This window comes from Colletotrichum phormii (genome assembly GCF_030913505.1).
Source record: "Colletotrichum phormii strain CBS 102054 chromosome Unknown BDP81scaffold_17, whole genome shotgun sequence".
In the NCBI taxonomy this organism is placed as follows: domain Eukaryota; kingdom Fungi; phylum Ascomycota; class Sordariomycetes; order Glomerellales; family Glomerellaceae; genus Colletotrichum; species Colletotrichum phormii.
The window spans coordinates 667,036-690,139 of NW_026851459.1; the positions used below are offsets into that span (position 1 = coordinate 667,036).

Consider the following 23,104-nt stretch of genomic DNA (forward strand, 5'->3'; position numbering starts at 1 on the left):
CTATGCCATTTGGGGCGACGCTCCGCACTACTTACTTTTGTCCTCAGGGTTAGTAAGAGAACGCAAAGGGGCCATGATATCACTCAATGGCCAGCCAGGCCGAAAGCACCCGCCCGTTGCACAATTTACTTCTCGCTTGTATTCGATCTGTGGCGCCGTTGTACGAGCCGCCACCGCGCCGTCTGGAGCTTGACCATTTACCATGCGGCGGTATGTGGGCGTTATGTGGGGAGGCGCAGGTACCCGTCGACTAGCAGAAAGCGCCGCGAAAGCCAAAGCAATAGACCTCGTACCGGCAGGGCGCTAGCCCACCGACTTGGGAGGGCGTTGTGGATGTGGACGATAGGATAATAGAAGACGGTCGTCAACACCGCATGACAGTTGGGCATACGGAAGCGGGAGACATCGTGCTCTCCGGGCTGAGCGGCGTACCGGCACGGAGGAAATGAGACCCAGTCGAATGAGACCACTTTGGGCCAAATATCGAACTCTCACGCATGCACAGTGGCAGCCAAGTGAGCCGCGGCCAAGACCCATCAACGTCTGGAGGGAGCATCCCTTCTGCAAGAAATCGAGGAGCGTAGTCTGACCGTTTACGAGCGAGGAAAATTTTTGAGGTTGCCGCCGGGCCGCTGGATCCGGGGCACTACACGAGTCTCCTGGCTCTCCATGTATTTGACTTTCAATGAAGTTTATGCTGCAATTTGTAGTGGCGCCTCCGCAAAGACTAACGCGGTTATGGTAGGGTTCTTCGTTGCAAATCTCACGTCTAGACGTGGTGGCCTGGCAAGATTGGGGAGGCGGCGGCTGTGGACCAGGGACCCCCTCGAGGAATGCGCGGTTGGAAATGAGCGGTGGTGGATGACAGCCGCCATGAGTCCCAGCTCCCGGCTGGGGTTGGACGATCCGGTCGATTACATGGTTCTCGCCATGTTGGTCCAACGCGTTTGGTGGCAGCAGCGTACTGGGTAGCAGAAGTGCTTGCAAACCTCCCTTGAGGCGACCGTTTATGGGGTCGTGTATTACTTGTATGCTCTTTTCCCGGGCGACGTTGATGATGAGAGGTGCGGTCAGGTGCATGGAAGCGACGGCCTCTATCGGTCGATTATTGAGACGGATTCAGTCTAGACGCAGTCGAAATTCCTTCTTCGGTCCACGTAGGGCAGCGGGTGACGACGACTCAGGCGCCAGAGGCTGGTCGAATCGGGACATGGTGTCAAATGTTTAATGGGATCAATGAGGAAAGCGCGCACGGAAGTTGGATAGGGGAGGCCGAAGCATGGGTCCAAAGTGAAGACGAAAAGACAGCATTTGAAGAGTATTACCAGTCGGAGGAATGGCGAACAGACGGCATTCCGGCCTGGCACCATGGATGGCCCGGCCACGAGTCGCAATTTTTACCGGCAAGGACCCCCCATTGACGGACGAGCAGTTTCTGACAGCCGGAAAGATCACTGGACACAGACAGCGTCGTGTCCCGCCGTTTCCCGTGGCGGGCAATGACTGCCAACTGGATGAACCGCACGAGGAAGGAAGAATGGGCCAATGTGTTCGTCTGGTTCTTGCTGTTGCAGTGACTTTTGGTGTTTTCGTTTTGTGGGGGTGGGCAAAGCAGGCAGGAACCAATCTGCAGAATCCACCTTGGCCCCTTTTCCTGGACTGACCTCATACATGATTGGCTCATTACATCTACACCAGTCACGAAGGTCAATTAATTGCACCTGCCAACATTTCACTCTGCGCCTCCCTGCCTCTAATCAGGGGCAAAAAAAAGCTAATAAAATTATATATCAAATGATTATACTATTATAGTATCTGCTGATTACTATTAAACATTATATTTTAAAATAAACTTTGAGATCTCAGGATAATTAAAAAAAAGCTCTTTATTATTTAAATTTCTAATTAACTTTAATAGCTTAAAAATAAAAAATAATGTAAATAAATAATACTTTTCTAATATTAATCATTAGATATTTAACTCAAAGAATTATAAATAACGTGGTTTACCAGTCAGCCGCGCATATCAGTCAGCCACGCATTTCCTTATCGTATACTAAGTCGCCTACATTATATAATTAATATCTTTTTCATTGTTGGTTATATAACGTTTAAATTTTTTCATTAATCTTTGATAAGAGTCACCAAACTAAATAAAAAGTTTTAAAAATTAATTTCTATTTAGAGATAGAGTAAATATATTATATCCTTATCAAAGACCCATATTTCTATTCCACTACTTATTTCAATATAAAAAGATTAAAGTGTCTTTTTCTATTAAACTTAACTAGTTATATTTTAAATATATTATAAAGATACTGAAATCTTTTTAATTATTTATTATTCTAAGAAATTAAGTAAATATGCAATTTAGTATGCGATAAGGAAATGCGCGGCTGACTGATATGCGCGGCTGACTGGTAAACCACGTTATATTTAAAATAAATAAAAGAAATTCAAATTATTTCAAGTAATATTTAAAATAAATTACATCTTTAATATTAAAATATAAAAAAACAATTAGTATTATTATTGATAAATAATATAATCTATTTATGTTTATTAATAAATATTAAATATTACTAAAATGTTTCATATTATAAATATAATTAAATATAATATACGTTAAGCTATCTTATTATTATATTTGTTTTTATACTTAACTTAAATATAGTTATTAAATATAAACTAATTTCCGTAGCTTAAGGTATAATTTAAAGTTTACTAATAACGGTTTAACGTTAATAAATTAAAAATTATAATACTTAATATTTTAAATATTATTATAACAACGTTAAAAAATATTTATTAGAAATTAAGGATAATTATTATAAAGTTAATATTTAAGTAGGTAAATATTAAAGGGGGTAAGCTTTTATATTAGAGTCTTTTATAGAAGAATAAACTGTTCTATGCCCTATGTTTCTTCGTAAAGGACTGCTAATATTTCACAAAATCCCTCTCCTTGGCGATGCACACGAGGTGGATGTCCGATGTGCATGCACGTTCATCTGGATAATGCCAGGCGGTGGGCCATTTGCATTCCGTCATTCGTCCGTCCCGCCGCGAGGGGTATGTTGCTCTCTCTCTGGAGTGCACGACGTAGTACGGACTAGCTACACAAGTTGTCCACAGTGTCTGCGTATCCGTACTGTTGGCGAGTGACGACCGGCTGGAAATAGAAACGCGAATGCTTGTCAAAAGAATTGTGCCAGGTGAGAGAGAAGATCAACCATGTGGGCTCTCACTTGAAGACAGACGAACGTATGGTCCCCACAACTCCAGGCGCAGCACCGCGAGCCGGATATTGGAACGCAATGCACACGCCGCACGCCGCACACACCAAGCCCAGACGAGGAACCTCCAAAGCAGAACCCCAAGAGACGCACAACAAGTCAACAGTTGCAGGGGAGGGGATTCCGAATAGGGACACTGAAGTGGTCATCTCCCGCCTGCCTGGGGCTGGCTTGGCCCAAAGTGCGGACACACACACACAGCTAGTGAGCCAGAACCACAGATCCGGCCTCGCATCAGAGACAATAATCCAGTCTGACGTGCTGCCCGTTCCAAGCCGGTGCCAATGAATGGCCGTAGCTGCTCATCCCTCGTTGCTACCCTGCAATGCCCGCCGTTCTAGACCACCTTCTGGTATGTTCAGTCAGCCGCCCGTTCAAACGCTTACTCTAACTCTTGGCTACGCAGTAAACGTCGTTCCGTCTTATCCACCGCTGCAACGCAACCAAAGAGCGAGGCAATGAGCATATGGATAGTTCACTACTCCGTACAGAGTGTAGTTAGTCTACGCGTGGGCCGATGCGACATAAGACACCCTCCCGGGGTAGTCCGGTTGGTCGACGCTTGAGATTGCGAGATGATAAGGTTGTTTTCCCCTTTGTTCATGCTATCTCCCTACCTGCCTATATGCGATGAGCTATCAGACTTTTGTGTTGATTCAAGCTCACTGCCCCTCTGCCCTACACTATACGGAGTACGGATACTTTTGAGGTGTGCCGGACTCCCGCCCGGCACATGAAATTGAAGAGTTGCTTTTCTTAGCGGATCCCAGAGTCGACGTTGCGACGTCAACCCGCAAGTACAAGGAAGCGAAAGCTGTCAAGCCTCCAAGTCCATTGTCCAAGTCCAATTGCCCGCCGACTGGGAAACATCCACCTTCCGTGGATTGAATGGGTACGTACCCAAGGTACCTAGGGACCCGCGCTCTCGTGAGCACCCCGCAGATGCAGGTCTGTTATGGCTGGCAGTCGCTGTTGTGGTTGCGGGACGGTTAAAGTGCAAAGGCAGGCGCAGGGGCAGGCGCAGAGGCAGGCGCAAAGGATCAAAAGTGCAGGCAGGAGTGGTAGACTACAGGCGCAGGTGCAAGTGCGCACCTTCTGGTGGTGGTGACCCAGGTGACGGTTCCATTGGAGTGGCCAGGAGGCGGCAGGTGCAAATATTGGCTCTTACTGGCTGAGTGGCTTGACGCCAAATCTCCTCCTTGGACCTTCCCCTTCCTGGCCGGAGTACCACCCCCTGCCTCCTTCCCCTGTCCCTGCCAAGGGTGACCGGTTCCTTCTTTGAAGTTCTGCTGGACCCACGGGGCCACGGTCCACGAACCAGTCCAAGTGCCCACTGCTTCCAAGTTCCCAGGAGGAAAAAAAAAAAGGCAGGACCAGGTCTCCGTCTCCCTCTCTCGGCGGAACCAACATGCACCTCGACCGCCCCGGCGTCGCCCATCCTGTCGCTGCTGTGAGAATACGACCCAGCCCGACCTGGACCCCCCCAGCTGCCGTCCATGCATTGCACACGCTCCACTGAAGAAGCCCGTTCACAATCCACCTGAACCCGAACAGGAGCTGCCCGTGAATAATGTGGTAGGTGGTTGTCTTGTATTTTGCTGCTACCATACGGAAACAAATACAAAGTACATCATACCTACACTACTTGGTCCCCATTTTACGCGACTACGTTTTGGGCCCCCAAAGCCGCAAGTTCAAGTCCACTTGCACCGTCGCCATACAACTTCCCCTGGACCCCTGCTACCCTGTCCGGCCGACCAAGTGTGCAAGCCTGCACGCCTCCCACCACGCGAGCGAGCCAAGCCAAGCCAATATTGCTGCCAGCTTCCCCCCCAAATCTAGCATCCATCCCGTCCTATCTCACCCGCGTTCGTCCACTCGTTGCTCCTTCTTAACCTCTTCATCCCCCCCAGCCAGACCCAGGGATCGTCGCCGCCTTCCAAGAGCCTCACCTTGCCTCGTCTCGCCCGTCCGCCAGACCAGATCCGACAGAGCTGATCGTCTCGACGACTCGCCCGCGGTGGACAATTTCCAACCCAGCTATCGAGTGCTACGGCCCACCTCCTTGCGACCGACAAAAATTGCAAGCTACCGCGCCAACCAACCCGTCGCCTGGAGAGCTTGGAACCAACTGGACGGCACTTCGTTCGACTCGACCTCAATCGCCCCGAATCACCTCGAAGCCGCCGCCTTTGTAAACGCGACCAATCTCTCAAAGTCATCTCATTGACTGCAGCGTTGTCGACCCGTCATCTTTTCGGCCATTTGGACCGAATCCATTCGTTTAACCGCCCATACTCACCGTCGCATTCATTGGTAGTCGAATCTGCATCAGCACAACCCCCGACCGCAAAAGTGTTCCACCCGTGCAGCCAGTGCAGTGGTGATCTTGTATTTCCTTGGTGCTATAAAATATCCACCATCGCGTGCGTGATCTGGTCGATCACCGGCTAGAGACATTCGGCGCCGATCCAACGTGGGGTTCTCTCGGCAAACAGCAGCAATAATTGCCTTTTTTTCTACCCCAGCAAAATTCCATTGTCGAGGACTGCTCTTCTCGACTCGCCACAACCGCTGCAAGAGGGAAAATATTATGTTTGATCCCTCCAACCTGCGTGTCGCAGTTCCCTCATGATGGCCATCATGTCTTTCTCATCCATGACCCGACCACGGTCACTATGGCTTTTCCTCTGCCTCACCATCGCCTCCGTGGTGTTGGCCATCTCCGAACCCGTCTTGGAGGTTCTTCCCGCTCAGATCACGGCCCCCGCAGTCCTTCCTCCCATGAACGCCCTCGTCATTGACGACCGCACGCCTACGATGATCAAGGGTCGGTGGACCATGGTTCCGCGATGCGACGAACTCAAGAGGCGTGACGACGAGGGCATCACGCTGACGCCCAGCACAACCGACAAGGCGTCGGCTACTGCAGAATCGACGACGCTGACCGTTTCCGTCACGGTGCCCGCTGCGACTGTGGACACAGCCTCGCCCCTGCCGTTACCTTTCGACACCAGTCTCGCCTTTAACTTTACCAGCAACGACGGCGCGTCGTGCCCTCGCTTCATCAACTCGCTCCTCACCAACCAGAACTTTAAAAAGTGCTACCCGCTGTCGATGCTGCTCCAGGTATGTTTGTTCCGTCTGCCGGCGCCGTACACACGCTAACCTTTGTCCAGGGCTCGAGATCCTTCTTTGAGGCTGAAAAGAAGCTTTTGAGCATTGTGAGGGTGCTCGACGCCACCTGCGGGGCTGACGTCGAGTACTGCACAGAGTTCCTCACCGGTGTGGCCGGCAACCTAACGTTGGACGCCAACTGCGGTTCCGACTACCAGGCCGGTAACCCAATCGTCATGCAGGCCTATCTCGGCTTGAAATCGTATGAGATGCTGTACAAGGCCACCTGCCTCACCGACCCCGACACATCCATGTACTGCTTCGCCAACGCCGTCACCAACCTGACCACGCCGTCCAACGTCTACTTTTACTACCTCCCACTCAACATGACTCTGCCCGGCAGTGCAAATCCTACCTGCGGCACGTGTCTCCGACAGACCATGGAGATCTACCAGACCTTCACCACGAACCGCAAACTCGCCATCTCGTCAACCTACGCAGACGCCGCGTCGCAGGTCAATACCATATGCGGACCAGAGTACGTCAACGACACACTCCTGGCCGCCGTCAGTACGGCAGAGCTGTCGGTGCCATCCTGGGCTCTGGCGGCGACGACCATGACCCTGGCTCTCGTTTACAACATGTTGTAAAAGGAGACGCGGTCGGGAGACTGCACTGATCGTAACGAGTCATGTTTTGAGTTATTTTGATTTCCAGCAAGCGCCATGATACCCTCAAGATTCTCTTGCATTTACTTTTTCTACTTCTAATGCCGCACCAGGTCGGATGCCTGGTCGGTCTTAACATTACACTTAGTATTTAGTCTTATTTCTATTCACGGTCGGACTTTGGGGAAAAGTAAAAAAAGAGCCGGGTCCCAAGGGACGGCATCGGATGGCGGTTTCGTGACTATTTGCAGCAGCCGGGATTTGGGCATGGCGCATCCGCTGACTTGGCGGCATACATTGTCATATACGATGGCAACCATTGGCATTTGATGAGATGCTATATATACTGTAATCTTCGCATGGTGCGACTGTTGATACTCTTCTCGTGGATATTTTTTGGTGGCGGTTTCACATTGGTGTGGGGATGGATACGACGGCCTGCCAGGGTCAAGTTAATACAATATGTAGTCAACACGCATTCGCTCAGTGACACCGCACGAGATCAAACACAAAATCGGAAGCCATTTACAACTTCCCCTGCCAGCGACCCCTTTCCTCCTGCTCCCTCAGCCTCCTCTGGACAACCTTCCACGGATGAACCCCATCCGCGTACCCTACAAAGGGGGCCCTGGGCTCGTACCCGAGCAGGTCCACCAGCCGCCTCGGCATCCCGGCCAGCTTGTCCCACTCGACGGCGAGGATCTGGTTCTCGAGGGGCCGCATCCAGGGCTGGCAGTACTGGATCGTCAGCGCCCTCCTGGGGCCGGGCGAGTTGTTTTCCCCGCCGCCGTGCCAGAGGGTGCCAAGGAAAAAGACGACGCTGCCCTTGTCCATGACGACGGGGATGGCGTCTTTGCGCTGGGGCAGGTGGGCGGTGTCGGGGCCCCAGGTGTGGGAGTCTGGGATGATGATGGTCGCGCCGTTTGTGGGGGTGAAGTCGTCGAGGGCGACCATTACGCCCTGTTTGTGGGGGGGGGGGGGGGTTGTGTCAGTCGTGGAGGAAGAGGGGGTGAGGTGGTACAGTTGGAATTGGGAGAGAGAGAGAAGGGAGAGCGTTACCGTCCCAAAGGGCCGATGGGGCCTCGGCACCCCGACGTAGCCGTCGTCGTGGTGCAGCGCCTGCGGGACCTCGCCGGACTGGATGTAGACGCTGTGGAAGGCGTTGAGGAGGAAGCCCGGGTCGAGGAAGTGGTTGTTGAGCGCGAGGAGGGCCGGGTGTGTGGGGAATTTTTGGAAGACGGGGGACTTGTTGAGGAGCGCGTAGATGCGGTGTGTTTTGAAGCCTTCGAAGCTGTTTCTGCCGCCACCTATGCTGTCGCTGTCGCCTGTGGTTGTGGTGCTGCTGTGATTTATACGGATTTCTTCATTAGTATGGGTGGTGAATCCTCCCGCTGGCCCGGCTGTTTCGGGCGAGGATGTGAGGCAGACGATCTCGGCGTGGGCTTCGTCTGCTTCCGGGGCGGAAAAGGCGGCGGGGATGATTACGTAACCGTGCTGTTCTACGTGGGCGATGAGGGCTTCGATGTTGGGGACGGCGGGTGAGGAGGCGGATGGGGAGGTGGATTGGGCAGAGTGCCGGGATAGACGGGCGTCGGCGCCGGTTTGCGCGTTGACGAGGGCTTGGGCTCGGGATTGGAATGGCATTGCGTGTTGTTATGTGTGTATTTATGCGTGTGTGCGGTTGAATTGTTTTCTCTTAAGTAGATTTTTGATTCCATGGGATGTGCATTGTTGGGGACTTTAAGGGGGGTCTGCGATTTATACGTCTGTTGTTGGATGTGGTGTTAGAAGAGAGGTAGGAACTCCAAAAAATCCAAGTACACAATGATGGGATGGAGTTGGAGATGGTGTGTGGGGCTGCCGAGGTTTGGTGATGAGAAATCCCCGTCCGGATTGAGCGGATTGATATTGCTGCTCTGCTGTTGAATTTATAAGACGGACGACTCCGCGGGTTACTGTTACTTGACCTGATGTCGGCCGGAGGGATCCGCATTCGCGGAAAGCTTGGATAGCTCCGATCGGCCCCACTTTGGCCCCGGATTTTGACTGCATGCGAGTGAAGTAGATCTTTTTTCATCGGGGCTACCTGGTGCAGAATGTGTTGCTTTCTTCCATTTTCCATCCTATCCATGTCTCCAAATTTAGCTTGGGACTTGGGACACAGTGTGCAAAACATTTCTTTCTGTCTGAAAATCCAACATCCTGTGCCTCCTTTCATGCATCATTATAATATCATACAATCACTCCAAGCGTAGCCCTTCGAGCTCCTTCTTCAGCACCTCTACAGGCCGGAAGGTGCTTCGGAAGGGTCCCAGCTGCACGATCCTCACCGGTACGCTCTCCTCCTCCTTGTACTCCTTGCCGGCTGCTTCGGCTCTCTCGGCCCCGAGCTGCGCCACGCTCTTCACCTCGGAAAAGTCCCCCTTGATGCCCGTCTTCTCCTCTCCCCAAATCTCAAAAAACGGATAGCCGTGGTTGGCGTACGACTGGGCGTTGATGGGGGTGTCGGGAGCCGGCTGTCCAGTCACGGCGCAGAAGGACTCGACGCCCAGGATCTGAAGGTTCATCATCACCGAGGCCTCGACATCCCAGACATCGGCCGGGTACTTGTCTGCCTCGATCGTTTGGGTGATGAGACCACCAGCCGCAAGGCCCATCTCCTCGACTTCCGGAGGCGGTGCCGCCATGGCACTGGAGACGGAAGCTGTGGCGCACTCGTACATCATCGTCTCGGGACCCCCAGGAGCTGCCATGGACTTGAGCCCTCCCATCATGCGCATCCGGCTCCGCATTGGCGTATCGTGCACGACGTTGACGGTCGAGAAGTTTGGTGGGAAGTAGGTGTCGCCCAGCTTGGTATCGCCGGAAAAGTCGATTCGGTACTTGTCAAAGCCCGATCGGTTGCCGTGGTCGCTGAGACGCTGCTGATCGACGGCAATATCAAACTCGTCGCGGATAAGCTTCTTGACGTCCAGCCAGGTGCTCTCGGCGGTGAGTCCCTTTTCGGCAACGTTGAAGGTCCGAGTGACAACCTTGTGCTGCTTGTTCTCGTAGCGGACGTCAAACTGAGTCGGGAGATTCTTCTTGATGGGAATCACTTCAATCTGGATGCCGCCAATGTTCTCCTCCCCGGTGACCTGGGCCTCGACTGAGAAGCCCGATCCCTTGGGCTGCGCGACGAATTGCCGAATCTTGCCGTCCTCTGAGACGATGCCGTCCAGCCAGTTCTGGTCAGGCACCACCATGTAGTCCTGGATCTGCTTGCCGCTGTTGAGCATCCGCACGCGCTTCTCCAGCGTCTTTTCGTTCTCCGTCATGGGCAGCCCGGAAACCGCATTGACACCGCCAACGTAGATCTTGATGGCGAACGGGGCCTGGGCCGAGAAGTTGACCCACATGGCCTCGCGCTGGTACATTGGGAAGAAGATACCGCCCTTCTTAGCCATGTCCGGGGGCATGTTGTGTGCGTAGTCTTGGACCTTGAACAGGGGAAAAGTTCCGAGGCCGGGGGGAAGGCTGTTTGTGTCTCTGTTATCAGGGACGCGGATCGTGCGGTTGAGCTGGATAGAGAGGGCATCTTTCTTGCTGCCGTGAGAGATGCGGATGTCTGATCGTGTAGCATTGGGGCCGTTGTCTCCCAGACGTACCGTCACCTTGCGGCTGCTGGCAATGGGCTGCTCCTGGGCACGGATCTCGGGCATGACCTCGACGGTCTCGGGGTCGTTTGTGTTGGTCATCCTGTGTTGTGGTGCTGGGCCGTATGTGTCGGATGGTAGAATTGAGTGGAATAATGATGGTGTGTAGTATGGTGAGTTGAGTGATGGTCTGGGTAGTGAGTCGGATGTGTTGAATCTAAAACCTGAGGGCTGCAAGATACTTATAGACGACAAGGTAGACGGTGTTTTCTATCGCTTGAGTCAAGCCATCGGTGTCGCGCAGGCACTTGGGACTGTTGTTATTGAATTCAGCCTCATCGTGACACTAATCGGGAAGGTACAACGTCAGGGCGGAGGGAGCAACGGGAAGCTGCAATTGGTGCTCCTGCCTTGAAGTTGGCTGCCTCCACAAACCGTGGCTGCTGATTGGTCGCGGTTTCCAGATCTGGCTGTTGTGCCCCGCTGTCTGGGGCCGTGCGCCAAGCCAAGGACCGGGGTGCGACGTCACCTCCAGCGTGTTTTACGCAGCGGCGTATTACTGACCTTGACTTTCCCGGGGAACACTCAACCACACGTATTACAGCGTTGTGGTTTTATCTACAACTTTAATCGAACCCCCCTGGTCGCTTCATGATGCAGAGCGGTCATAAACATGGCAAAATTATCTTTCTCATTTGCTAGCAGGCAGGTCACAAACAGCTTTGTCTTGTTGCAGTCAACAACCTGAAGTTTACTATCCACCGCCTAGATCGTCGTAGCGACTATACTGACATTATGACCGCTACAGAACCATTCACATCACTTCTCATCAAACCTGCAGTTAGACGTACGGCGACGCCGGGCTACGACTTTTTCTTCTTCTTTTCGGCGTGCTGCTCGGCACTCCCTTCGTCGGCACCGCGCTTCGCCGGCGTAATCTCGTCTCCCTTGGGCCGCGCCGTCTTGTGGTCCTCGCCGCGGTCAGCGTGCTCGCCGTCGTCGCTCTCAAACTCGTCCATCATCTCCGTGTCCTGGCCCGCAAAGAGCTCGCGCCAGCTGCCGTCCCGCACCTTGTCGTCATTCCCGTGGAGACCGACACCGTACGCCTGTTTCATCGCCGCTAGACACGCCGTCCTCCTCTCGTTGAAGTCGAACATTGGCTTCGGGTACACGCCCTTTTCCTGCTTCTCCCCACGACCCGTCACCCTGACTCCGGCCTTTCTCTGGTCCGGCAGCGGTGCTTTCCACGGCTCGTAAATGTACTTGGCGTCCAGGTCCTTGAGTTCCGGCACCCATCGCCGCACAAAGGCTCCCTGCTTGTCCCATTTTTGCCCAAACGACACGGGGCTGTAGCACCGAAAGTACTGCGAGAAGAAGGCCGTGCAGCTCAGCCATTGCCAGTTGCCGGCGTTGCAGGCGGGCTCGTGGTCGAGCAGCCACTCCTCGAACACTTCGCAGCCGCGCTCCCAGTCAATGTAGCAACCGCCCCTCGTTAGGAAGCAGGCGACCGAGTGGCGGCCCAGGTGGTGAATCCATCCCTCCTCGCGAAGCTGCCGCATCAGGGCGTCGATCCACGGGAACCCCGTCACGCCGTACTTCCACCGCCGGAACCACTCGTCCGCCTCCGCCGAGTCGACGTGGTACTCGCCCGTCACGAGGCCCGTCTCGTGGTCGACCTTGGACGGCAAATGCCACGGGATGAAGCGGCAGTAGGGGTTGTTGGCGGTCTGCGTGAACTGGTAGCCCAGTGCCGCGTGCGCCGCAAAGTACATGTCGCGGAAGAGCAGCTGCCCCAGCAAGCTCTCCGGCACCTTGGAAGCCCCCTTGCCGTACTTTGTCACGACGTCCTGCACCCTCCAGTAGAACTCGCGCACCGACAGCGCCCCAAAGTGCAGAAACGGCGACAGAAAGGTCGTCGACTGCGGCTCAAACGCCGCGGGGCTCGTCTTTGGCTTCTCAAACGTGGCCGTGTACTTTTTGTCGGCCAGAATCTCCTTGAGCATCGCCAGCGCCCTCGTCTCTCCGCCCTTGTGAGGCGTCGTCGCCGACGGGAACCCGAGCTCCTCCATTGTCTCAATCGCGAAATCCCCCTTGGGCCCCGCAATCTTCTTGTACGCCGCATCCCCGCCCTCGGTCCGGTTTTCCGCGTTGAAGTCGGGCTTCGTCTCGGGCGGCGTCTGCTCAAAGTCCACCGGCATCTCACCCGGGTCCGGCAGCGACTTGGGCGCGGCAATGGGCTTCGCAATGGGCCCGACCTTGGCGCCGGCCGCCTGCAGCTGCGACATGGACATGGTCGGCTTGCCGCCGTGCTTCTCGACCACGGCGTCACTGTCCCACAGCGTCCGCCCGCTCTTGATAATCACCTCCACCCCGGCATCCTGGGCGGCCTTGATGACCACGTCGTCCCGCTCGCGGCCGTAAGCGTCCGTATCCTTTTCAAAAACGAGGTGCGTCACCTTCCACGCCTTGAAGAGCTTGGGGAACAACGTCTGCGGGCCCTCGCGTAGCACAAAGAGCTTGGACTTTGGATTGAGCTTGGTGATGCTCTCTGAGAGGTCATTTTGGCAGTCCAGTCTAGTTTGTGTAAGTCGTTTTTTTGCTCGTTACTCGTCACTCCGGGGCGTGGGGGGAAACAAACAGAAACTGCCACCGGTTCAGGCCGCCTCGGGCGCGGTACACGTAGTGCGGATCCCAGGTGAAGATGGGCCATAGGGCGGCCGGCTCGAGGGCGAGCGCTGCCGCAAGGGCGGGCGAGTCGTGGAGCCGGAGGTCGGTCCGGAACCAGTATATCACGCGCGGGCCGGGTGCCATTGTGAAATGCGAGTGAGCGTGTTTGTGTGGGGGTGGGTGAATGGGTGAGTGGGAGGTATGTGTCTGAGAGATACTGGGGCGAGTGAAATGGCCCGGTCACCAACGCTGTGTGACGCAAAACACGAAATCACGAGATTCTTCCACCTTCAACTCTAACGACCCGCGAAGAGTGTTCCAATTGGCATGTCACTGTTGCAAAGGGAGACTTGTCGCGTGAGGAAGCGCGACTGGGAGAGTATAATCCGGAGTGAGACATTTGGCGGAGTACGGAGTACAGCATAAAAAAATCAATGATGTCAATGACTCTAAGCCACGCGAGCTTTTGGAGCAACCACAGCGCCACACATTTTTCCCCCCTCGAGCGATTCAAAAGACAATTCTGCGGGTGTCTCAGTCCCCTGAAGTATCCTCACACCTGCACCTACTTAGTAGGCATCGGACTGGGGGTGTGTCCACGAAAGAGGGAAATAAAAGCCCGGACCAAGACCCGCGCACCACTGGAGCCCGCCGAACGGGAAAATCGTTCCCGCCTGGTGTATCCGTACCTAGGCATCCCGTAAATCTCGCAAGAATTTTAGGAGATTGCGCGCGCATACCCGTTCCGTGGACCGTGAACCGTGGACCTTAAACAGCACGAATGGGTGACCCAGTGACCCCGTCACCCGTCACCCGTCACCCGTTTCGCCCGTCCCCTCCCGAAACTTTATTTTGGATGATGGGCGGCGGCTACCGCGATGCTCGAATCGCTGCACCAGGGAGGCGGCGGGGAGAGAGCCAATTGCGGTGTATCCGTACCTTGCATTGGTGAATGGTTCAACGGCCCACGACCCACGAAACTTGGACAAGAAAAAAAAGACCCATGAACCCTGACTCGCACAGTTCCGCAGATCGCCAGAGCTTGGCCAGGGGAGCATCATGGACGGTGCGCCAGTGGGACGGCACGAACGAGGACCTCGGGCCCTGGGGATGCCAAAGAAAATAAAATCTGGCCCGAGGACGGCGGGGGACACATGCCACACGGTACGGAGTAGAGTGCGCGCGAGGGAAAGAGAGAGTCCCTGGAGAGACAAGACGCATACCTCGGATGGCCTCACCCATTTTTTTGCTCCCTAAATGTTTCCCGGCTCGCCTTTCGCCCTGTGTCGGGCCGTGTAACCTCAGACTCTAGTGTCGCCAGCCGAGGAATGCAACGCCCGCGACGATGGCCCGGCTGTCGGGTAGGGATCGTCGGCGCCATCGACGCCAAAGCCGTGGCAATGGGGCCATGGGCCATGCGTTGCGACAAGTTTCCCAAACAGGAGTGTCTACTCCCTTGCTCGCGGTGTGCAGTTAGATCATGTTGGAATGGAAAACCGCTCCGACGTGTGTCGGCTGAGCGCAGCGTCACTGGTGACTGAACAATGTGAAATGAGTCCGACAAGGCGGCGCCCCGACTTTGAATTTTGTATCCATCTGGTACCTAGCGAGGCCACGGCAAAAAGCTATACCCGTATGGAAGAGAGCAAGAGACTGCCTTCCCGCCAATGATGCAACCGGGGCCTCGAGAGTCGAACCCGTGTCAAGCTCGCGTCTCTCCATGATCATAACCCATAAAAGTTCCACAAAGGGTATATATAGATACGAAGAAATGATGAGTGAATCGAGAAGAAAATAAAGCAACAAATGGGATAGACACATGAACATAAAAACACCATCGTAGCGGGTATTTCTCGCTTTGCTAGGCCGTGATGAATTACCGCCTGGCCTCGAAAAAGACGGTTTCGGCGTGTAATAAGTGTTGCACACTCGTTCTTGTACGCCTCTATCGTGAAGAACGGCCCCAAGCCCGACGAGAACTCCCAATTCAAACACCATCGCCGCCGTCTATTCGCCGATGTCCCAATCTCCAACGAACGCCGTGTTACATTATGCTGCCGTCCCGTGTCAAGTGGGTGGGGGTTTTCGTTCACCGCTGCTTTCTTGTCTTTTTGCGCCTAGTTGTCGAGGTTCCGCCGCCGCCGCCGCCGCCGCCACCACCACCGTTGTCTTCCTCGTCTTCGTCGTCGTCGCTGTCTACTTGGCGACGAGCGTTCTTCCCACCAGACTTTTCGTTGCCCTTTTTGATGGAAATGAGACATCCCTGCTCCTTGAGACGCTTGGTGAGAGGTGTGCTGGCCTGCATGCCCGGGAAATCCTTTGCGCTGTAGACAACAAATATGTCGCTCATGATGGTTGACCGGATGGGAGCTTTCCTTGCCATGTGCGTCGGATCGACGACAACCAGTACAAATTTGAGGCGGAAGCTGCCCGGTGTGCGGACCGACATGTCGGGGAAACAGAAGAAGCAGCCTTCGTTGCCGTTTTCATCTTGGCCCACAAAAGGCGACGATACCAGCGAGCCCATGATCCGCTTGCCTGGCCGCATGCCGTCGTTGGGCATGTTGGTCTCGTCAGTTTCTCCGTCCACGTTCCAGATACTGCAGTGAACGACGTAGGCGGGATGATGAATCTTATTGTACAGCTCGTCGGGCGTGAGGTCAGGGTTGTTTATCCTCAACTGGACAATGGGCGGCGGATCAATGACTCTTCTATCTCTTTCGCCGTAGCCACAGCACCTGGCCGCCATGGGTTGTTGGCGGAAAAAGATTTCGTACTCGTTTCGGACTATCTTGACTTCTGGTTCCGGAACGCGCTGAAGCATCCTTCGGTCCTCGCTGCCGCCGCTCAAAAGATCCTCGATCTTGACCCGTTCATGCTGGCTCGTGGCACTCCACGGTGCTCCGGCCGTCGGGATCGCGGATCCAGATCGCACTGCGGGAATTCTGAGGCTGGGCGGCGTGAACGGAATGGCGACTTTTCCTCCGCCTTGGTAGTTGTCGTTCAGCACCCGCGGAGCACCCTGCGACATGTGCGGCATCTGTGGAGGCTGGTTACGCTTGAGGTAGTGTGCTTCTCTTGCCGCCTGGTACTCGTCATATGGTTCACCTTTGGTCGCGGACAGTGTCGGTGATTCGCGTGGCGACTCCTGGGGATAGCGGGGCATGGGAGCTGCTCTGTACGGATCGGTAAGCTGTGTCGGTTGAGGCGGCGGCTGTTGATAGTGTTGGTACTGCGGTGGCTGATGGTAGCTGGGCGAGGGGGGTTGGTGGTACTCGCGCTGATGCTGGTAATCAGTACGGTAGTAGGGTGCTTGATGGTAGTCGTTTTGGTGATATTCGGGGTGCTGCTGCTGCTGCGCGACGGGCCTCGGTTGCGAATTTGAGTGCATTGGAGGTGGCAGTGGCATTGGTTCGGGTTCGTAGGCGTAATGTCCGTCCATGGCTGGCCGAGGTAGACCGTACGACGAGGGCGAAGGCGCCCATGAGTTGTGTCTTTGAGCCATAGTGTGTGCTTCAACTGGATGATGAATGATGGATTCCGCTGTGTGAAGACGGAGAGAAAGGACGGCTAACACGATCTGTGTGATGCTCCTGAGAGTACGCTGCCCTTATTAGCACCAATGCTCGTTCCGGCGCGAGGCCACCCTTCCACGTTCTCGGCTCGGGGGTGTGGCGGCCGGAGCGAACTCACTGTATGTGGAGAGGTCTCCAGATCCGTACTCAGCCCTTGGCCAAGTCGAGCGCGGGAGAGGGAGAGACTTTCAGCTCCGGATGCGCTCAGCACGATCGGCGCGTGTCAGCTGGCCTGGTTCTGATTTGATTGAAGATTCTCAGATGGAAAAAAAACGGCGTTGGATGATGCAAGTCAGACCACGCCCATTGGGAGCTCCCGGGAAGAAACAAAGGTTGAGAGGTGCTGGATGCTGAAGATGAACCGAGAGACGGGCGGTAGCAGAGAGGGGCTCTTTTGTCCGCTGTCTTGCCCAATGGCGCTTCGCTGCTTGGCGGACGAACGTGGGCAAACGTCTCTACACAATCCTCGTAACAGAACAGAGACGCCTCGTTCCCTTTCCTTTTTCGCTGTCCAGACCACTGGTCGAAGGCGCGCGGTTGAGACACGGTCTAATCGTTGTCGGCGACAAACAAAGTGCGGGCTTTTGCTTGATGGATCGGAGCGGCCAGGTGTGTCGGCGTGAATAGAAGTGAGCCGGGAAGATCCTTGTCGAGGTTGGCACCAGCGAACTTAGTCTGATGGGAGCACCCAGAAACCGGGAGGAACGATCAGCGGGACGATTGAGGTTCGAGACAGAATGGCGTCGACTATGTTGTCGTCTGGCATGCGAGACGGATGAAATGGTGATGTGTGAGTAAACGTTGGCGGTCGGATCAGGCCAGTGTCGGATAGGCGTAGGCGTAGGCGTGGGAGGGTGTGCGGTGTTGGGAGTGCGACCAGAGCGAGGCACAGGTATGGTGAAGGGAAGAAGAAGGCAAGGCGACGGTGGGTGGTGGGGGGTTGCTGGCAGGTATGTATATGAAGCTGCGGACAACTCAACAGGGCCAATCCGCAGTTGCAGGAGTCGATTTGCGGTGCCAGAGAAGGGGTGGATAACGGAGCCGAGAGGCTGTACAGTATCTGCACACTGCTGGGATGGGAGTCTAGGTTCCCTGTTCGCTCTGCCCGTCTGGCGAAACGCACCGCTGTGAAGGTACGATGGTTTTGGCTCAGGAGGAAAGGCGAAGAAGGAAGAGAGAGAGGAGGAGAGGAAGAGGAAAAGAGCAAAAGACGAGCGAGGATCAGGGCCGACCAGCATCAGCACGCGGCATCCGCAAAACACCAGGTGCAGTGTTGTCTTGTCTTGTCCTGTCGAGGAGAGACCAGGATCAGGCCCCACGTCGGACAATGTGATGGATGGGGGAGAGAAATTGGGGCCTTGCGACTTGTTGGACGCGAAGGGCGAGAGAATGGTAAGCGAATACCAGACTGGATCAGTGGATGATGGCCGAAAAGGATTCGAGACGTTTTTCTCGGTCACTGTGCAAAAGTGATCAGTACTATCCAGCAGAGTACAAAGTATGGATATCGTACGCAGATTTGGCTGTAAAAGGGACGAGAGACCAACGGATGGGAGGGAGAGCATTCGTTTGGAAGATTTGGGCGAGCAGCACAGAAAGGTATCGATGGGGTGGTCTGGTAGGTAGGTATCCGTAGGCGGCGCGGAAACGGATGGGCTTAGGGGGGGACCCTAGCTCTGGCGAGCCAGGGCCAAGAGTTGGACGAGGATGCGGTTCCAGTCCGGCGACCAGGACAAGGACCGGGATCATGGGTTCGACCAGGGATAGCCGCAAGACAGGAGGCGACATTGGCGGACGGCTGGGGGAATCCGGGACGGTGGCTATCGACTGTCGAGACTCTGGCCGGTGAATGGTCGGTTGTGGGGATTTGAGAGGGTGCCGCATCGCACTCGTCCTCCGTCCAGTTGGGAAAAAGAGAGACGGGTGCATGGGAACGAAGCTTAGAATGCAACTTGGATGAAGTTGGGTTGAGGAGTCGGTACGGAGTTGGCAGTGAAGAGACACAGTCGAGGGGAAAGGGTACGTACTATTTCCTGAAGCATTGGACGGGCAGGTCATTGGACGGGTCATCGGACAAGTCATTGGATGAACGGGTCTGATTGGATCAAAGAAGAGGAGAAAGCTGGAGGAACTTGAGGAAGGAATACCTATCCAACTTTGGAATGAGGCGTGTGGGGAAGGCACAGAGTACGGATACGTATCGTACGTACCTCACTGATGACTACTCCGTACTGTACGTACTGACTGGTGCCTGCCTGAGGTGAGGTGACCAGTCCTCGGTCCTTGGTGCACTTTTCTCATAACAATGCATTGCAGCCATCGGAGGCATCGCAGCGAGCGTTGTGCAACATACCCAGCTCACGCAGCAGCACTCCGGACGATTATACGGATACAGTACAGTACAAAAGCAAGGGCTCCATTGGCGTGCAGAACTGCGCATGCGAGGCTCCTGCGCCCAGTCGAGCAGAGTGGACAGACTCAACGAATCAGACGGCGTTGGACGTCTCGTCGGAACTGCAACTTGGGACTTGGGTGTGCCGGGGAGCCTTGGACAATGCAACCCGACCATGCACGCCTTAAACCCGCGAGGGACAAGACTCGACGAGTGAGAGAGAGAGAGAGGGGGGGAAAGGGAGCCCTGGTCCCAACCGCCAGTCGCAAACTCGTTGACTTTGAACATTCCCCCGACGCTGCGATATCTTGCCGACAGCCTCTGTATTTGTATCGAGTGTCAGTCCAACGGCCCAGGAAGGGGACCACCTCGCCCTGGAGCCCCTGGAACCTGGACCTGGACCTGGACCAGGACCAGGACCGGCAGGAGCGAGTTCCGGAATCGCCACACGTCTACATTTACCTTGCATTCCACTAGCACCATGAGTCTGAAGGACGGTTTGGCTGCGAGATATGTCGCCGACGGTGCTTGTAAAAAGCATGAACAGCGAAATCAACAATATCTCGTCAACCTGGAAGTTTGCGGGGACGTAATCGCGCCTTGGGCCCGCTAAACGACGGGTGCATCCATACCTAGCGGCCGACGATTGGCGCCAGGGGCCATGCCTACACTCCCTTTCCGCGCTATCCTAGTGTTGAAGCTACGAGCGCCCGACTGACGCCTCTAGTTGTGAGGTCGTCGATGGAGTGCTGACGTTTAGTCGTTTAGAGGTAATGGCGGGTACGTTAACCTCTGGTGGCAGCTCTCTCACTGCACGCACAATGACAGAATCTCTCGAGGCTTCGACGGTGCTGCCAACGGCGGGCACGATGCAGGCCAAGTACCTGGCTGGAGGAAAGTGACAGACTCAGCATCTGCAACGGCCGGGGGGGGGACCTGCCTCTGTTGGAACTTGGGTCCTTACTGCTGCAACGAGATTAGAACCGGGGTTTGCGGTTCACCTCACCATCCCAGCCAGCCCACTCAATCTTGCTCCCTCCCTCTTCCCAAGTTCCTGCACCACACGTCCACAACTCCATCACTCAGACATACTCGTACGCTTCTGGAATACAATTCGGCCGCCCTCACAGGCACGCTGAGCTTGCGGCCTCCACTGCGCCGCCTTGCTGATGCCCCTCAGCTGACTGAGCCTCGGGCGAGACTCTACTCTGTAGTCTGTATCCTACGGGCCACTCTGTGTCCCAACGTGCATGGTTGCTTGCTGACATTTTGCTTTCAGGCCTCGCACTCGCTCATATCCCTCGGCCAGACTGTGTGGAGATCGAGATCCTGCTCAGCTTCTCGTCGCTTTCTCTGTATCCGCCGCAGCCCGCTCGCTGCCTCGCTGCCTGTGCTGTGCCACGCGAGCGAGTCTCGTCCACGATCGCAAACCACCCCGGCCTGAGACTACCTCCGGCCCATACATACCAAGTACTATTCGAGATGCCCGCCGAGGCAGTTCGAATCAGACATATTCTGGGGACCACCTTTGCACCGGAGGACGGGGGCTTTCGTCCCAGCCCGGCCCGCTCCTTCTGCCCTCCTGGTGTGCATCGTCTCGGAGATCCCACTCATCATGCTCGCCCTCCGTCCGTCACTTTGTCGCCCCCAGTTCTCAACGTCCTCCGGCCATCCAGTAAACACGCTTCTCAATCGAGGCATTCACCCGCGCCGCTTGCTCACCCGATCGGCGAATAGCCCACGTTCCCCTGTATTCCTCAATTCCTTCCGTCGGCATGTTGATGGTGCTCGACTTCATCACCCATTGGTAATGATCTTCTGCCGGCTCTTTTGACGGCGTCTTGCTCCGTGCCGACACCAGCGTTCATTACTAACACGAGGCAATCAAGTCGCAATCAACTAGCCACCAGGGACCAGTCCATGGGCTGATGTCAGCGTACGCCGTCTTTTGTGCATTTCCTTCGAGACCACCGGCCGAGGCTCCTTTGGATTGTTCTCGGGTCAATCATTGTCCAGCATGCAGCCGCCGCATGCAACAAAGCATTCCGTCGTCAAACCGACGCGCCGTGGCGGGCACCGGCAGCCACCCGGAACCGACATTGCGGCTGCTGGGAGAATCTCCCTCTCTTGCACTGTGATTGACTTGATTGTGTAGGCCTCCGGGCAGCGAGTCTGTCACGTCTCTGTGATTTTGGTGCACCTCCACGTGTGGCTGGGGACACACGATGCTACAGACCAATCAACTGATTCAAAGGACGAACCAATCGACGGGGCCGTTATTTGCAGCTCTACAGCTTTGGGCGCCGCCCAGCAGATATGTGACGCTGAATCCGGGTTCGTGTTTGCTTGTCAAGGCAAGGGCCGCACGCCCGGGGTGCGACCGGGGTGCGACCGGGGTGGGTGGCAGCAAATCGAGTTGGATAAAGTTCAGCATATCGTGCCCATCTCCAGAAGGGCGAGCCCGGTACGGAGTACCTGGATTTCGGGCCACATGTTCGGATGCATGTCTTTTAGACGGTGGTCTCGGTTGTCAATGAGTATCGCCAATCGGCGTCGACACGGCCGGCCGGTGAGACAAGACCAGTCCTTTGCAATTCGTTTTCCGTTCTCTGACGTTTCTCTAGTGGCGCTGCTGCATTCCACTACCTGCCGGTCACCTCTCACCCGCGTCCGCCTACCGAGTCGACGGTTCCCATCGCCAACCGCGGGCGATTGCAGTGAGATGCCTCTGTGCTGGCCGTTCAAGTACAGCTGCCGTCAAATCAACCTCTATCGAATGCAGGGCTGTCCCCCGGGTGCACGATTTGGATGATGCCAGATGGACTCGATGAAGTGTCCATGTGGCGGCCAACAATGGGCATGTGACGACCACACCCGATTCAAGACAAGCGAGCCAAGCCAACAACCATTTATTCATATTCGTACGGACACAGCGCGCGACAGTCTACGCCAGCTGTTGGCTGCTCGCGTATCTTGCCGTTCCTCTTGGCAGACGAGAGTCGAGATCAGACTCGTTCCATTGTGGGGTCATTTCCGGATATATCCACGCCCCCTGTTGCTGTTCGCACTCGATGTCGTCGTCCCCACACACACGCTTTCTCACTAACCGTCAAACCCCACTCTTGTTGGTTCTCAGCTGTTGGTGATTGTGTTCAACTTCTCGCATGGGTTCGAAGTACGGAGTTCAGCAGCGACGCCACAGGGCTTTCCTCCGCTAAGAACGGGTTAAACGACGGGTCCGTCATCCCGCCAATCTAGCTCTGACAGTGACGCTCGGTCCATACGCTGGTGGTGTTTTTTTCCACTCGCCAGACACTACTGTGTAAGCCTTGCCGTTTCGGGCCAGCACTTACTTCCAACGACGGCGTCGATTCAATCAACTATGCCTCGAGGCATCAACACAGTAAAGCTACGGCCGTTGCAATGGAGCAGTGTCTCGAACCCCATCTTTCCTTTGAAGTCGGCCTCGCTCGCCGTCGTCGACGACGATGAGAAAACACGGCAACGAACGTACCAGCCTGGCGGTACCTTGGGTGCCTGATACGAACCGCCAGTCACATCTGCTTAGGCTGCAGCAAACAATAGCCCGCTTACACCAAGACGAGCGGGAAGGCTCCGACCTCTCGTACCTCGGTCCTGTCGTGGCTCATTTCCGCATCTCATCTTTGCACTGTCCGGTGACAGTCGCTCGGGTCCTGACCAGGGCCCTGCCAACGCACGCATTTCCTTACAACGACAAAATGCCCGCTTCCAA

The 23,104-nt window shown here is 55.1% G+C and overlaps 6 protein-coding genes across 6 annotated transcripts; 1 reads left to right on the top strand and 5 right to left on the bottom strand.

Moving 5' to 3' along the window:
* Nucleotides 1–5,939: 5,939 nt before the first annotated feature.
* BDP81DRAFT_452247 (uncharacterized protein) lies at nt 5,940–7,063 on the top strand (the record flags this gene model as incomplete). The annotated part of the gene is made up of 2 exons (XM_060592728.1): nt 5,940–6,425; nt 6,476–7,063. 2 exons carry the CDS (start codon nt 5,940–5,942, stop codon nt 7,061–7,063), a joined length of 1,074 nt encoding a protein of 357 aa, XP_060442289.1.
* A 579-nt stretch (nt 7,064–7,642) lies between these two features.
* Nucleotides 7,643–8,605, bottom strand: BDP81DRAFT_293542 (uncharacterized protein; the record flags this gene model as incomplete). The annotated part of the gene is made up of 3 exons (XM_060583086.1): nt 7,643–8,041; nt 8,141–8,388; nt 8,437–8,605. Coding segments are annotated over 3 exons (816 nt in total), but the record flags the coding sequence as incomplete, so codon positions are not given.
* Nucleotides 8,606–9,132: 527 nt separating this feature from the next.
* On the bottom strand, nt 9,133–11,019 carry BDP81DRAFT_434263 (uncharacterized protein). The gene has a single exon (XM_060590948.1). The coding sequence runs from the start codon at nt 10,816–10,818 to the stop codon at nt 9,322–9,324; it is 1,497 nt and encodes a 498-aa protein (XP_060442291.1). The 5' UTR covers nt 10,819–11,019; the 3' UTR covers nt 9,133–9,321.
* A 235-nt stretch (nt 11,020–11,254) lies between these two features.
* BDP81DRAFT_434265 (DNA photolyase) lies at nt 11,255–13,007 on the bottom strand (the record flags this gene model as incomplete). Its single annotated transcript, XM_060590949.1, has 2 exons — nt 11,255–11,421; nt 11,525–13,007. One exon carries the CDS (start codon nt 13,005–13,007, stop codon nt 11,580–11,582), a length of 1,428 nt encoding a protein of 475 aa, XP_060442292.1. The 3' UTR covers nt 11,255–11,421; nt 11,525–11,579.
* Nucleotides 13,008–15,472: 2,465 nt separating this feature from the next.
* Nucleotides 15,473–16,891, bottom strand: BDP81DRAFT_325946 (velvet factor-domain-containing protein; the record flags this gene model as incomplete). The annotated part of the gene is made up of 1 exon (XM_060585023.1): nt 15,473–16,891. A coding segment is annotated over one exon (1,419 nt), but the record flags the coding sequence as incomplete, so codon positions are not given.
* Nucleotides 16,892–17,362: 471 nt separating this feature from the next.
* On the bottom strand, nt 17,363–19,023 carry BDP81DRAFT_69763 (uncharacterized protein). The gene is made up of 2 exons (XM_060596170.1): nt 18,472–19,023; nt 17,363–18,417 (listed from the first exon to the last, which is right to left on the bottom strand). Exons 1-2 carry the CDS (start codon nt 18,521–18,523, stop codon nt 17,414–17,416), a joined length of 1,056 nt encoding a protein of 351 aa, XP_060442294.1. The 5' UTR covers nt 18,524–19,023; the 3' UTR covers nt 17,363–17,413.
* Nucleotides 19,024–23,104: the final 4,081 nt, after the last annotated feature.

Coding starts and splice junctions, on each gene's coding strand:
- BDP81DRAFT_434263 (XM_060590948.1), bottom strand. CDS start 10,818: ATGACCAACACAAACGACCCCGAGACCGTCGAGGTCATGCCCGAGATC.
- BDP81DRAFT_69763 (XM_060596170.1), bottom strand. CDS start 18,523: ATGCTCTCCCTCCCATCCGTTGGTCTCTCGTCCCTTTTACAGCCAAAT. Junction 18,418..18,471: donor CCTTTTACAGCCAAATCTGC/GTACGATATCCA, acceptor ACTTTTGCACAG/TGACCGAGAAAAACGTCTCG.